Below are 14,497 nucleotides of genomic sequence, written 5' to 3' on the forward strand. Positions count from 1 at the left end.
CACACACACACACACACACACACACACACTCTCTCTCTCTCTCTCACACACACACACACACACACACACACACACACACTCTCTCTCTCTCTCTCACACAAACACACACACAGAGGCTGGGTTTCCAAAGCAACATTACTGTAATAGCACTGAAATAGCACATACTCTTCATGTCACGTTTCCTATAAAATATCCCGGCTACACATTAGTGAGTGAAGATGAGCAGATGATCCTGGTGAAAAATGAAGGTGGCGATCAGTTTGTCATTAAAAAGTTCAACACAGGACAGGTATGATGAACACGTAAAGTTTGAAATGATATATAAGTTTAGGTTTATTGAAGAGAGAGAAATTCTGATACACGTGTATCTGTCTGTTTTTAGGAAAATAATTTAAACTTTCTCCTACAACTCAATCATCCACACATCGTCCATCACAAGGAAGTCATTGCAGGTTAAATTCACTTTGAAATTAATTCTGTTAACACATCTAAAGTTATAGGAGTATATGTATTCTCATTTACAGTAGTTTGATCCCTTTAATGATTTAAAATCCTGTAATGAGTGAATCTGCTTTCAGGTCCTGACTGTCTGTATCTTGTACTGGAGCTCTGTGAGGGTGGAGATCTTGCTCAGAAAATCAAACACAAAATACAGGCAGCTGATACATTTTCTGAGAATGAGGTACAGTAATTTTTTTACAGATTTAAAGATAGTAAAATTTAAAACCATCACCATTTAATACTATAATGATACTATTAACTGCTAGTAAAACCCATGACTTACTAGTTCCCAACATAACCCACTGTTTAAACTCACAGCATGTTGAAAATTGAAACATGGTTATCATGCCAGGTCAGAAAAGCAGTAGTTAGGAAGTATTACCACTGCAATACAAGCATTAAAAAACATTGGTGATAGGTCTCTTCATGCAGATAATATTCAATGGGATGTTGGATGCTTTTTCTATTCAAACTAATCATAAAAATGAATGTGTTAAAAGTACAAAACTGTTGCAAAGCTTTCTGATTTATAAATTCACATTTTATTGATTTACAGATTCTGGACTGGGCTGTGAAGATCTGCATGGCATTAAAGCACCTGCATGATCAACAGATCCTCCATAAAAACCTGCAGCCCAAGGTACAAATGTAACTCAGTTCATTGAGTCTGAAAGCTACTTCTGACAGTATTGGAAAATCAATTCTAGATAACACTAAATAAAAATACAAGTATAAAATGTCACCTGATAAACTGATTTATGTACGGTTATATATTAAAGAAAATACATGGTAAAGGAAAAAAAATCCCATTGTATAATTTTCTTGTTTTACCCCGGTAAGCCTACAAAAATGCAGATTTGCTGTTATCAGTGACCAGTGTTGAGGCGCAACTTATTAAAACATTTAATTAAGTTCCTTTGCAAATTACTTGTATTTTTATGTTTCAACCACAGAGATCGAAAGAGAGCCTGAAGTGTCTTAGTAATAAAGTGTCTGCAATTAATCGATTTTATTTCAGATGTTGCCATGTAATAGTTGGAGGCTGTATGAATAGTTTGATTTTGACTGATGTTACTAACTCTTATTGCAATCCACTCTTTCCCAGTGGCCACAAACATATAAAATATGTGTTTTCTTTTGACAGAGCTTATTTTTCACTGCATGTGGTATCATTCGTCTGGGAGAGTTTGGAGAGATTAATGAATGGTATTGAGCAGCTGTACTTCAAAACAATGCATTGCACACCCTTCAGCAATAAATAATGCATGTAGTTCATATAATGAACATAATATGTACCATTTATTTCCAGGTCCACGGATACACAAACAACAGACACTGAAGCTCTTGCATATGTTGCACCTGAGAACTTGAGTGGCAGACTGTATGATGGGAAAACGTAATATCAGAACTGCAACATTAACTTGCTATATGAATATTCCAAATCAAAGCATTGAAAATCCTTTATAATATTCACTTTCTTTTTCAGTGAAATTTGGAGGTTGGGATGTGTCATCTATGAGCTGTGCATGCTGAAGTGTGCGGTAAGAATTTTGGTTCAATTGAATCCTTCGTATAACTTAATGCATTGATTTTGTAATATATTGCAGAAATGTAAAGCTTTCAGAAAGGCCAAGACTGTACCATTTGATATCATTCATACAAGTTATCTAGCTGGTAAAATTGATATTATTGTACAATAATTTCACACACAAAAAAAACAGTATAAAGTCAATAATCTATACAATATTACATTATATTTTCAAGTGGTTGGATGGGTGGTTGTTTTGTCTCAATAGGCATACAAGTGTTTTTTTGTTGTTGTTGTATGAACTGATGCATTATTTTAAGATCCCACAAACTGGTTAACTCTTATCATTATTCCTCTTAGTTTAAAGCAAGAGACCCAGTTGAGATTGTCACAAAGATACTCACCTGCTCCTACGAAGCTCTTCCCAACACCTTTTCTGAGGATCTTCGTCAGCTTGTGAAAGACACACTTCAGAAGGATCCAGAGCACCGGCCATCTGTCAATGAGATCTTGATGAGGCCTTTTATCATTGAACACCTTCATACAATGGTAAGCTAATTTACTAATGTTTACAATTTACTTTTATGAAATGAGAAAGTCAGTTTTTAAGACATAGGCATTGATTTTAACCATTTGGTAATTTTTCAGAGCATACAAACTATTGATGAGCTTTATAAGACTCTAGATGTAATGAGAAACCTGGCCGATGGTTTGGAGACGGTCCACTTCAACACAACCGTCAGCAGTCTCACAGGAGGTGTAGTAGGTCTGGCTGGAGGAATCACATCTATAGTTGGACTTATTCTCACTCCGTTCACTCTTGGAGCCTCTCTGATAGTGACCGGTGTGGGAATCGGTACGGCAGTAGCTGGTGGAATAACAGCTGGTGCCAGCAACATAACAAACATGGTTAACCAGCAAACAAACAGACAAAAGATTAAAATGATCTTAACAGAGTTCCAGGAGAAAATTACCTCCATTATATGCTGCATCCAAAGCATCTCAACAGCAGTGGAAACGCTTCAAAATGAGTTTTCAACAAGCAGTGGATCACTTTCCAATGCACGATCCAGGATGAGAGCGGGAGCTCGACTTGGACGAGGACTGGGAGGAATCCCGGAGCTTCTTCGTTTAACTCAAGTCGTAAACATAGGGAAAATTGCAGCTCAGGCTGCAAGAGCAGTTCGTGTGGCTGAAGCAGCTACAGGGGTTTTATCTGCACTTTTCATAGCTGTTGACGTATTTTTCGTTTTTCTCGACTCCAGAGAAATCCACAACATCCGCAGAGATTACGTTTTAAAATCGAGTCGTCAAGAATCCACCAGCAACCAAACCACTGGGTTGAATGACCGGACACCAAATAACAATGACACAACAAACCTGCTGCCTTCAAACACTCAACAAGCAGAAGAGCTGAAATCTGAGACCATGAAATTTGTGACAAAAATAAAAGAGACTTCAGAGGAGCTCCAGATGATTCTGGATAGGCTACGAGACGCACTGAACCCAAACTCTGAGACCCCAAACACAGATAATTGAGAATTTGTTCTTTAATCACAGATAAACGTTTTGATTGTAGTATTAGCTAGTGTTGTAGTACAATAGTACAATGCAATAAATAACGCATCTAGTTCATATGATGAACATAATATGTACCATTTATTTCTAGGTCCACTGATGTATACACAACAGACACTGAAGCTCTCGCATATGTTGCACCTGAGAATTTGAGTGGCTTATTTCTAATTTGGTTTATTTCTTATTTCTAATAACGTATTTCTAATGTGATTTATTTTGATACTGTTGTGCTGGATTTGCCGCCACCTAGCATACTGCCGGTTTTAGTGTCATATTTAAAAGTATAATTTTATTTTTTTCATCATATTTCTATATTCATAATTTTATTTATCAAACAATTTCAACACAATTTATGCAGTTGTTATTGTACAGGCAAAGATGAATTTTGTTGATCAGTCGATGAACAGCCTGTTTGAGTTTAAATGCAGTTTTCAATAAATGTCCTTTTTCTTTGTCTCTTGCTCCTATTTCTTCTTTTGGCATTTTGAAGCAGTACTTACAACCTGGTTACGATCCACCAGTGTGAAATGCGAATACTTGTAATGTTTTGCATTAATGTCTTAAGATTTTGTTCAGGAGTGTATATGAATAGAGTCTCATTATCCAGCTAACATTTACTCACCTGTGTGAAGATGAACTTTATCATTCACTCCTTCATCAAGACAGAAAATGACGGCTCTGAAAAGGTGTGTGCAAACTCAGAGGTCTCATTTTTGCATTTTGAGAAAAATGCCAGACAGCTGTCATTTTTGGATGCCAATCCCTCACGTGCACTTCTGTCATGATGCACTAGGGATTCACAACATCTTTCATTAAGGTTATTTTTCATAATAAAAAATGACTTTTTTTAAACCACACTGTAAGCATTAAAAAAAGGCATTCAAATTTCAAGCACATTTCAAATCTATAAAACAACTTTTCAAACTGTAAACTTAAGTACCAAAAGTAAATTTCCCTTTTTTATCACTATACAATGTTTTGTTATTTTTGTATATAATACTTTCAATACCTTATAAATCTGAAGCAATTTACAATACATTACACCTACTGAATACACAGACTAGCTTGTAGTATCTTTGGAATGAAGAGCTTTAAGAATTTTACAAACCTATAGAAACTAAACAAGTTGACCAAAAAACACCTCTATGTACCCCCACAAAAGCAAGTAGTGATCTCACACAGCTCTCTGGCAGTGTGCACACCTCTAAGTGAACCGAGTGGATAGTGAAATTACTGTGAATACAGACTGATAAGAAAAAAAGGTTACACTTTATTTCGATAGTCCACTTTAGACATTCTACTAACTATAAGTAACTTTGTAACTACATGTCAACTACATGTCAACTAATTCTCATTCATTTGCATCTACATGTTTACTAACTCTCAGAGTAGACTGTTAGGGTAGGTTTAGGGTTAGTAGAATAAGTTGACAAAGAAAGTGTTAGAAGATATTAAGCAGACAGTCTACTAATACTCTACTAACTACTAGTTGACATGTAGTTGCAAAGTTACTTACTGTTAATAGAATGTCTAAAGTGGACTATCGAAATAAAGTGTTACCGGAAAAAAAATCAAACCTGCTTTAACCCTTGTATGGTGTTCAGGTCATTTTATCAAAAGTATCAAAAGAATATATTTTATTATTTTTTTCAAACTCAGACTCATTTGCTCATTTTCCGTGAAGAAATTAAAATTTAATTTATTTCTAAAGCACTGAATAAAACAACATTGTCCATAGTGCTGTACAAACAGTAACACAATGAGCAGAAGATAACTTTTTAAAAGGGATCACATCCATATAATTATATAAGTAATATAAAAAAAAAACTTAAAAAAGACAATCAAAATACATCTTAACTAGGATCAGAAGAGGCATATATGGTACTAGCAACCTTCGCACTTATCTATGTTCGAACGCTATCATAAAAAAACTATTTTTCAAGTGGCTTTTAAACTGACAGAGCGTCGGTACGTCCCTAATATATAACGGCAGGCTGTTCCATAATTTAGGGGCAGCGACCGCAAACGTGCGATCTCCTCTAGATTTCATCTTAGACCGAGGAACAACAAGAAGTTTCTGTGATTGAGATCGTAGGGATCTTATTGGCTTTTGTTCCTGAATTAGATCAGCAATATAAGATGGAGCTAAGCCATGTAGAGGTTTAAATACAAACAATACAATTTTGAAATTAATCCTAAAAGAAACAGGCAACCAATGCAATGATTTTAACACTGGGGTAATATGATCTAATTTACAAGTGCCTGTGAGCATTCTTGCTGCTGCATTTTGGACCATCTGCAGTCTGTCTAAAACATTATTTTGAGCACCATAATATAGCGAATTGCAGTGATCTAATCTTGAGACGATAAACGCATTAATAACTTTTTCCAAATCTTTCTGGGATAAAAAAGGCTTAATCTGAGAGATCATCCTCAATTTGAAAAAACTCATTCTGACAATTTAATTTATCTGCTTGTCAAATTTTAGTGCGCTAAAAAGTTCAGTTCAGAGGGAACAAAAATAATCAGTTCTGTTTTTTAATTAATTTAGGCTCAAAAAATGTACAGACATCCATGCCTTGACATCATTCAGACAGGCCAACAATCTTTCCATGGCAGTAGAATCATTTGACTTAAATGGTACATACAATTGTGTATCGTCTGCATAGCAGTGAAAGGACACACTGTATTTATGCAGAATCGAACCTAATGGGAGCATATAGAGAGAGAAGAGAAGCAGTGCCAACACAGACCCTTGAGGAATACCACATGATAAAGGTGATGGAACTGATGTACACTCACCCATACCAACAGAGAAACTTCTATTTAACAAATAGTATTTCAACCAATTTAAGGCATTTCCAGAGATGCCAGCACATGTTTCAAATCGTGAGATGAGAATATGATGGTCAATTGTGTCGAATGCTGCTGTAAGATCTAAAAGCAAAAGTGCAGTCATATTCCCTTGATCGGTTGCCAAACAATATCATTAAAAACTTTCAATAATACTGTTTCTGTGCTATGATGCTTCTTAAAACCTGACTGAAATACTTCACAAATATAATTTTCATCAAGGAATGACTCCAGTTGAATAAGAACATTTTCTCTAAACTCTTGGCCAGAAATAGAAATGTAGAGATTGGTCTATAGTTGCAGAGAACACTTTTATCCAGATTTTATTTTTTTCAGTAAGGGCTGAACTACAGCGTGTTTACAGTAATCGGGCACGATCCCGGAAATAAAACTTTTATTTATTATAGAAACTATATATGGACCGACCGTTTCGATGATTTGCCTTAACATAGATGTCGGAATAATGTCTTGAGGAGCAAATGTAGGCTTCAGCTTAGAAACAATGTCATTAACAGTGGATATGGAGATAGTTCAAATTCAGATAGCATAGCAGGGGTTTCTGGTGCAGTCAAAGGCACATATGTACACTGCTGTATATTATTTTGAACCTATGATATTCAACCGACAAAGAATTGTAAAAAGCTTTCACATAATTCAACAGATGTATCAGCAGACACCTCTAATTTAGGGTTCAGAACAGAGTCAATCGTTGAAAAAAGAACTCTCGGATTTTGGCGATTTTTCTCAATAATATTTGTGAAGTAGCTTGTCCTAGCAAATTTCACAGCTCGTTGAAATTTAGACAGCGTTTCATTCAGCATTTCGTAAGAGATTTGTATCTTAACTTTCTTCCATTTTCGTTCACATCTTCTACATTCCCTTTTTAGGGACCTGATATGTTCATTCAACCATGGAGCTGATTTGTGCTTTCTATGCACCTGCCTTAGAGGCACCACCTGATCTAATGTATCCAAGCATTACAAATGTTTAATATATAAAAAAATATTAACCGTCTCCTCCACACTAAGATGGGGTGATAAGAGGTCAGAGAACATACACTGAACAAAATTATAAACGCAACACTTTTGTTTTTGCCCCCATTTTTCATGAGCTGAACTCAAAGATCTAAGACTTTTTCTATGTACACAAAAGGCCTATTACTCTCAAATATTGTTCACAAATCTGTCTATATCTGTGTTAGTGATAGTGTGTTAGTATCCAGCAACTTCGCACAGCCATTGAAGAGGAGTGGATCAACATTCTACAGGCCACAATCAACAACCTGATCAACTCTATGCGAAGGAGATGTGTTGCACTGCGTGAGGCAAATGTTGGTCACACCAGATACTGACTGGTTTTCGGACCCCCCAGACCCCCCAATACAGTAAAACTGCACATTTTAGAGTGGCCTTTTATTGTGGCCAGCCTAAGGCACACCTGTGCAATAATCATGCTTTCTAATCAGCATCTTGATATGCCACACCTGTGAGGTGGATGGATTATCTCGGCAAAGGAAAAGTGCTCACTATGTATGTGCTCAGTATGTAAGAGTGTGAGTGTAAGTGTGAGTTGTGTGCTTCTGTCCCTGCCATTCCAAGCAGTTATTAATGAAAAAATTATAGTACAGGTAAAATATATTGTGTCTTCTGTTTCCAAATGTCTGTCATATTCCACAGCATCACATCTACAAAAAAATAAAGCAAAGTTCCCTTTCGAAAGGGAGGCGCTAGTGGAACGCCTTCAGCGTGACCGGTGTCTGAAGCATGAATGAAAAAACGACAATGAACTTGACATTGGCACGTGGCAGCCTATGACGTAAACAAGAACGCGAACAAGAAGACTACTAGAGCAGAGGTCTGTACTCGAGTTTTGTCAGCGTTTGCGCGAGCGCGTTCGCCTCTCCAGGGAGTTGAACGAGCTTAATGCGATGCATTCGCGGTGGTTTCTGTTCTTGCCTGATTCCTGAGGGAACTTAGTGTTTGAACAGAGTGTGTTTGGCTCTCGAAGTAGATATAGCCACACTGTGAGATGTGATCGCGTTGAGAATGCCTTGATGCCTTGAAGTATGCTTGATTCTCTTTGATAATTGAGCGCCTCTCACCCGCGTTTCAGGTCTTGCGGCTGCCGAGGCAGTTAGTCAGACCAACCACGGAGATAGTAGGCAGGGCATGGAAGGAATCTGATGAGGAGTGCTTTCGCTTTCAGAATTCCTTTTTTTGTTTCTATTTATTTTACAGAATAGGAGCTGTGTATAATGTGAGATATCGATTGTAGTTCAATGCCGAAAACCTCTGATATCTAACTTATTGGATTTAGGTTGAGCATGGGCTTTGCTCCTCTCGCCTAGAGAGTTATGCTGAGCACTCTGCTCCCTAGTATTTTGTTTGCAGTTATTTCAGGTTGTGAGGCTCTCTGTGAGCCTCCCTGATCAGCTGCTCTTGAGTCTGGTACTCCCCTCACTTGAGGGTCTTCATACTGAGTATGCTGATCCTTAAGGGTGGATGATTGCACTCCCTTCGCTTTAGAGGGTTGTTATGTTGAGTGCTTGCTCCTAGAGCTCTGTTCGGCACTTAGGAGCATGGTTAGTACTCCTAGCTCAGTACTCTAGCTTTTGAGTCATTATGCAGTGTACTCTGCTCCCTAGAGCTCCGCTTAGACAGTACTATTATTATGTAGGCTCTATCGTGATCCTCACTAACTGTCTCTAGCATGGAGTGTAGTCAGGTCTCCTCTCGTTTTACAGAGTTGTTACGTTGAGACCTAATTTTTAGGGCTGAGTGTTGTTAGGCTTACTCTCACTTAAGAGAGTCATTCTGCTGATGCCTCCACTCTCTAGAGCTCCGCTTAGGCAGTATTAATGGGTAGGCTCTTTCTTCTGAGCTTCACTAACTGTCTCCAGTGTTGAGTGTAGTCAGGTCTCCTCTCGTTTTAGAGAGTCGTTATGCTGAGACCTCCAATTTTAGAGCTTCTCAATTAGGGTTGAGTGTTGTTAGACTTCCTCTTGTTTAAGAGAGTCATTCTGCTGAAGTCTCCGCTCTTCAGAGCTCTGCTTAGGCAGTACTTTTAGGCTCTATTGTGAGCCTTGCTAACTGTCTCTAGCATTGAGTGTAGTCAGGTCTCCGCTGAGACCTCCACTCTTAAGAACTCCTCAACTAGGGCTGAGTGTTCTTAGGCTTCCTCTCATTTTAGAGAGTCATTCTGCTGAAGCCTCAACTCTTCAGAACTCCGTATTTGGCAGTAATGAATATTTAGGCTCTTTTTGTGCTTCTCTAACTGCCTCTGGCATTGAGTGTAGCTAGGTCACCTCTCACTTTAGAGAGTCATTATACTGAGACCTCCACTCTTAAGAGTTCCACTACCAGGATTGAGTGTTGCTAGAAGAGAGTCATTTTGCTGAAGCCTGCGCTCACCTGAGCTCTGGTTAGACAGTGTAATCAAGTATTCGGCCCTCTGTGGGGCCGCCTTGATAAACAGTCATTATGTTGAGTAGGTTTGGCCTCCTCTCACTTAGAGGGTTGTTCTGCTGAGGCCTCCACTCATCTGATCTCTGGTTAGACAGTGTAATCAAGTGTTCGGTCCTCTGTGGGGCCGACTTGATAGTTAGTCTCGCTTAGACCATTCACTGGAGCCCCACCTAGATGGTGACATCAAGTTTACGGCCCTTGTTTCGGCCGCCCTGGTAGTCGTTTTTTTTTGGTTGAGCCGGTTTGGCCTCCTCGCACTTAGAGGGTCATTCTGCTGAGGCCTCCGCTCACCTGAGCATCTAGCAAGACCGTAGATTGAGTGTTCGGCCTCGGTAGGCCGCCTCATGAACCGGTTTGCGTCAGAGAATCTTGGTGTCCTGGAGCGTTGCTCACATCTTCTTCTTCTCAGAATTCAACCAAACCACCGACTAGGGCGGGTCACTGAAGTGAGGCCTTTAAGGTCTGAGAAGATTCACGCCTCTCAAGATGGGCTTGTCCAATGAGAAAGTCGGAAATTCCAAGCGGGAGGTTGCAATTGTTGGAGGGTTTTACGACCCTTTGTGTGAGGGCATGGTAATTTGCAAATGGAACTTGAATCGAAATTACTAAAGATTCTCAGGACACTAATATATTGCCCATGTACCAACATATAATATACACGCTCGTTTAGATCATCAGAAGGCGAATTCATAGATACTAAACATGGTAGGATTACATATAGGTATGATGACAGGAATGAGTGGTGCCATCATAAGCCTGCATAAAACAGTATAAAATCTCAAAGACAACATACACAATGACCTGAAGGATATGTGTGTTCATTCAAAGAAAGGTTTTCCTATGAATTAATTAGTAGAAAAGTCCATTTCTACTTTGCATTGTGTCTCTTCCTATGGAAAATGCAGTGAGAGTCTCTCTCTTGCACTCCTTTGAGCCATAAAACCAGTGATATCAGCCTTGGTTGCCATGGAACCAGAGGCCTGTTCTGCTTTCCTGAGGTGTTACGCATTTCGGGGGAAGGGTCCATAGGTCCTCATATGGCTTGTTAACTGAGGGGTGTTACAGAGTATTTGTTAAATCAAATGAAAAATTGTGTGTTTGATTGGTCCAGACGCTACACTGGAGACAACGAAAAACTCAGTGTCGTGCTTGATGACTCCGGAACCGGACAATCAGATAAAAGTGATCTTATTAAACCTAAAACATGTTTATTGCTAAGTTTAGTGTGGAAAAATAGAAGTGCAGCTGTAATTTGCGTGCAATGTATGTGGTTGCCATGACAGCCTCACGCGCTTGCAGCTGCTCAATGTGAATGTGAGTGTGAATATGTAGATTTACTATAGCAAAACTAAAATGTTTTTAAAAGTACGACTGACCAAATCCACCGGCTCGGTTTGCTGATTGGCTGGAAGTTCAGTAGTCATTGAAGCGATGTCTTGGGAAGCCAGTGGTTGGGCTTTGGCTGAAGATGTGGAGTTGTGGGCTGGTTGAAGTTTTGAGGCAGTCATCTCGGAGACACGTTGTTGCGGCAAAACTTAACTCAGAACACGAAACTCTCAATGGAAAATAAAATAAATTAAAGTAGAGGAATAGAAGTAAAGTTTGACGAGACTAGGTGCCGTTTCTCCTCATGGTTTTGGGAGGAGCAGCTGGCGTGTAAGACAGAGCATGCTCAAAGAGTGCTAAAAAGCAAAGCTTAAAATGCAAAAGCTAAAAAAAAGCATGACTAAAAAGCTAGAAGCTAAAAAGCTGCATGGCTAAAAGTGATGACTAAAAGCTAAAAGCATGACTAAAATTAAATAATTTATTTGATGGTGTCCTGAGTATTTAAACCAGGTTGTTGGACACATCCCAACTGGTGTTTTGAACAATTAGACACTGTCTTAGCTCGGGTGTTGCTATATTTCTCCTCCCAATTCATAAATCAACATGTCATCTCATCAGTCACATGGTCCGAATTTTCCCGCTCTTGGAGAGTATAATTTTGGACATGATTTCTATAACAAGGACATGATACATTTGACAAATAATTGATTGTTAGAAACATTGCAAGCAAGAAGATTCAAACACACATACTAAACATGAATATGAACCCTTTAGCTATTCAATAGTTATTAAAAAGACATACACAATAAGTGATTAGAACATGATAGTCAGATGTGTGGGTTACATACATGATATGGAGTTAAGCAATGGACTGATATTCGTTTATAAGCCCTTTTGAGTTAATTTTGGTGCATCTACGTCTGTTTCTGTGGACATAAGGACATGTTCTGTGAAGACCAGTGTAATAATTTACTTAGTTGTAAGGGAATTAATCATTATTAATTCATTCAGGTTTATTTCTAGCTCAGGTTTTAAAAGAACTCGATCTGAGAATTCGAGGTCCACCTGATCAAAACTGACTTTGACTTTATATAGCCAAACAGTCCAGGGAATGCTTCACCTTACTTGATAGAGCATGAGTTTTACGACTGCAGATGGCTGGGGAGACGAACCTCAAAAACCTTCCATGGAATGTGCTGGTTTGATGTGTGTGTCTCCATCATGTAGGTGGGTCTGTTGTGAGACAGATCCTACACCAGAGAGGTTAAAAGGTCTCCTAAGTAATCTCAGTCTGGTTCTTGTTATCTAGGTGGGGGAAACCACCCAACACAATTTCTACTAATGATTTTCCTCATGTGATAGTCATGACTTGATGTGTCTTTGACCATTAATCTTGGTTACTTGCCCCAAATTTGACAATCTCCTTGGAATTGCCAATACGTGTTATTTTGTTTTAATGCTGTGAGCTGCTCAAAGCTGCTAGTTGGTTGGTTAGGCTTGCTTCAGACTGGCTGGCGCTAGGATCTGATTTACAAACATCCTGTCATTTTGGGCCTTTCTGTGGAATTCGGCTCCTCGTGTTTCAACCATGTTCTTGATCAAATCTTAAATTGTCTGATTCAGTCTGATACCCTACAAGGGCCTGATGACTCGCCTTTCGTTATGTGCTCATCGTGGACCCATTTCAACAAAACAAGAACTAGACCTTGGGCACACTGATACACTCACATGGAAACAGGAACTAAGCGCGCACACACACACATGCTCGCACACACATCTTGAGTACTTTTACTTATAAAGGGTCAGTCATATGTGAGATGATTAACCTTTATTAGTTATGCTACTAGTATTTGTTGTGGTATTAAAGTACTTAAAGTGATATTTAAATAATAACTTAAATGAATAAATAAAAAATTTGCTCAGCAAAAAGATAAATAAAATCTGATTTGTAACTCAAAACCCGTAATGATCCAAACCATGATATTTGTGATCCGCTGCACCCCTACACGCTTGACTTGTCATTTAAAGAAAATACAAACAAAAAAAATACAATGCTGATTTGTCCACAGTGTATATTCCGTCAATATCATTTATACTCAGGCTAGTTAAAAAAATTAATTGTGGGCTACCAAGAAAAATACCTGCCCGAAGCGCTACCAGGGATTTTGAAATTTTGCAAGCCCTGAACTTGAAACAAAACATCTAATTATTGCAATGTTTTTGAGATGATAGTATGCTGATTTAGACAGACATCAGATAATATGCACAATAATACCAATATAATCACATAAGCCTAGCACGAGCATTTTACTGAAAACAACTAAATAAGCCTAAGCAACATGGATAGACTTAGCAACAAACATGTTGCCAATAACCTGAGAGCATTAAAAAGGAACTTAGCTTAGCTTTAAGACATTCAGAGATGATAATGGAGAATGAAGCATAGCCAGCTGTGACGTGGATGCTTGATCTCTTGATTTCCTTCTTCATGCGAGGAGCGCGGATCCCATCTGAACTTGTTCTTGAGTCAGTTACATTAGTATAACTCATGGAGTTCATGCCAATAATGCAGCGATGCGAGAAGCAATGCTAACTTATGATCAATGAAGTGAATTCACGTGTTCGAGTTCACAAACTTGAAATAATCTTAGGTGAAGTCCATGAGGGGAAACAAATTAATCTCGCTAAATTCCCGATTGCACAATTCCTAGTGAGATGATGGGGTTTTTGGCTGCCGAATTCACCACTTTATTAGCTATTGAGCAATGTGAAGCTGCTAATAATACTGAAGGAGCTTATATATGGATGCTGTGATTGGTGTTGTATCCCTGTTGGTAGACGTGGATCAGCTCAGAGTCAGTTGATGCTGGATTGACAAACGTGACCTGCCAGAATTAACGCTATGCTTGATTAATGCTGTGTTGCTTTAAACTCTACTTTGAACTCAAACCTTCTTATTTGTGTGCTTTATACTACACAATGCTGTATATAATGTTTATATATGCATTAATGCATGCAATAACTGTTGTTTAATAGGTACACTGAGTACAAAAGCATAAAGCTGAAGAAGAGTGTGAATGGGAATTGTCACCACAAATGTGTCTTCAGTAGTATATATATAATTTTTATTTCATATTAATTTGATACAAAATATGCATTCAGCAAAATTATATCATTATACCATGGCACTGCATGAAGACATTTTGGGGTGTGTGTAAAACTGTGTTATTTTACAAATGTGACCCTG

General features: G+C 38.4%; 1 protein-coding gene across 1 annotated transcript in view; it reads left to right on the forward strand.

The window, feature by feature from the left end:
* The window catches only part of LOC107573367 (uncharacterized), a 5,103-nt gene extending 1,062 nt beyond the window's left edge, over window positions 1–4,041 (forward strand). The window contains exons 2-10 of the mRNA XM_016259804.1: window positions 159–289; window positions 383–452; window positions 579–682; window positions 1,058–1,141; window positions 1,646–1,707; window positions 1,811–1,897; window positions 1,988–2,042; window positions 2,390–2,578; window positions 2,678–4,041. Coding sequence (XP_016115290.1) covers window positions 159–289; window positions 383–452; window positions 579–682; window positions 1,058–1,141; window positions 1,646–1,707; window positions 1,811–1,897; window positions 1,988–2,042; window positions 2,390–2,578; window positions 2,678–3,568 — 1,673 coding nt within the window. The 3' untranslated portion in view covers window positions 3,569–4,041. The remainder of the gene's footprint in view (window positions 1–158; window positions 290–382; window positions 453–578; window positions 683–1,057; window positions 1,142–1,645; window positions 1,708–1,810; window positions 1,898–1,987; window positions 2,043–2,389; window positions 2,579–2,677) is intronic.
* The last annotated feature ends 10,456 nt before the right edge of the window (window positions 4,042–14,497 follow it).

Source organism: Sinocyclocheilus grahami, unplaced genomic scaffold (assembly GCF_001515645.1).
Source record: "Sinocyclocheilus grahami isolate Dianchi unplaced genomic scaffold, SAMN03320097.WGS_v1.1 scaffold1924.1, whole genome shotgun sequence".
Classification (NCBI taxonomy): domain Eukaryota; kingdom Metazoa; phylum Chordata; class Actinopteri; order Cypriniformes; family Cyprinidae; genus Sinocyclocheilus; species Sinocyclocheilus grahami.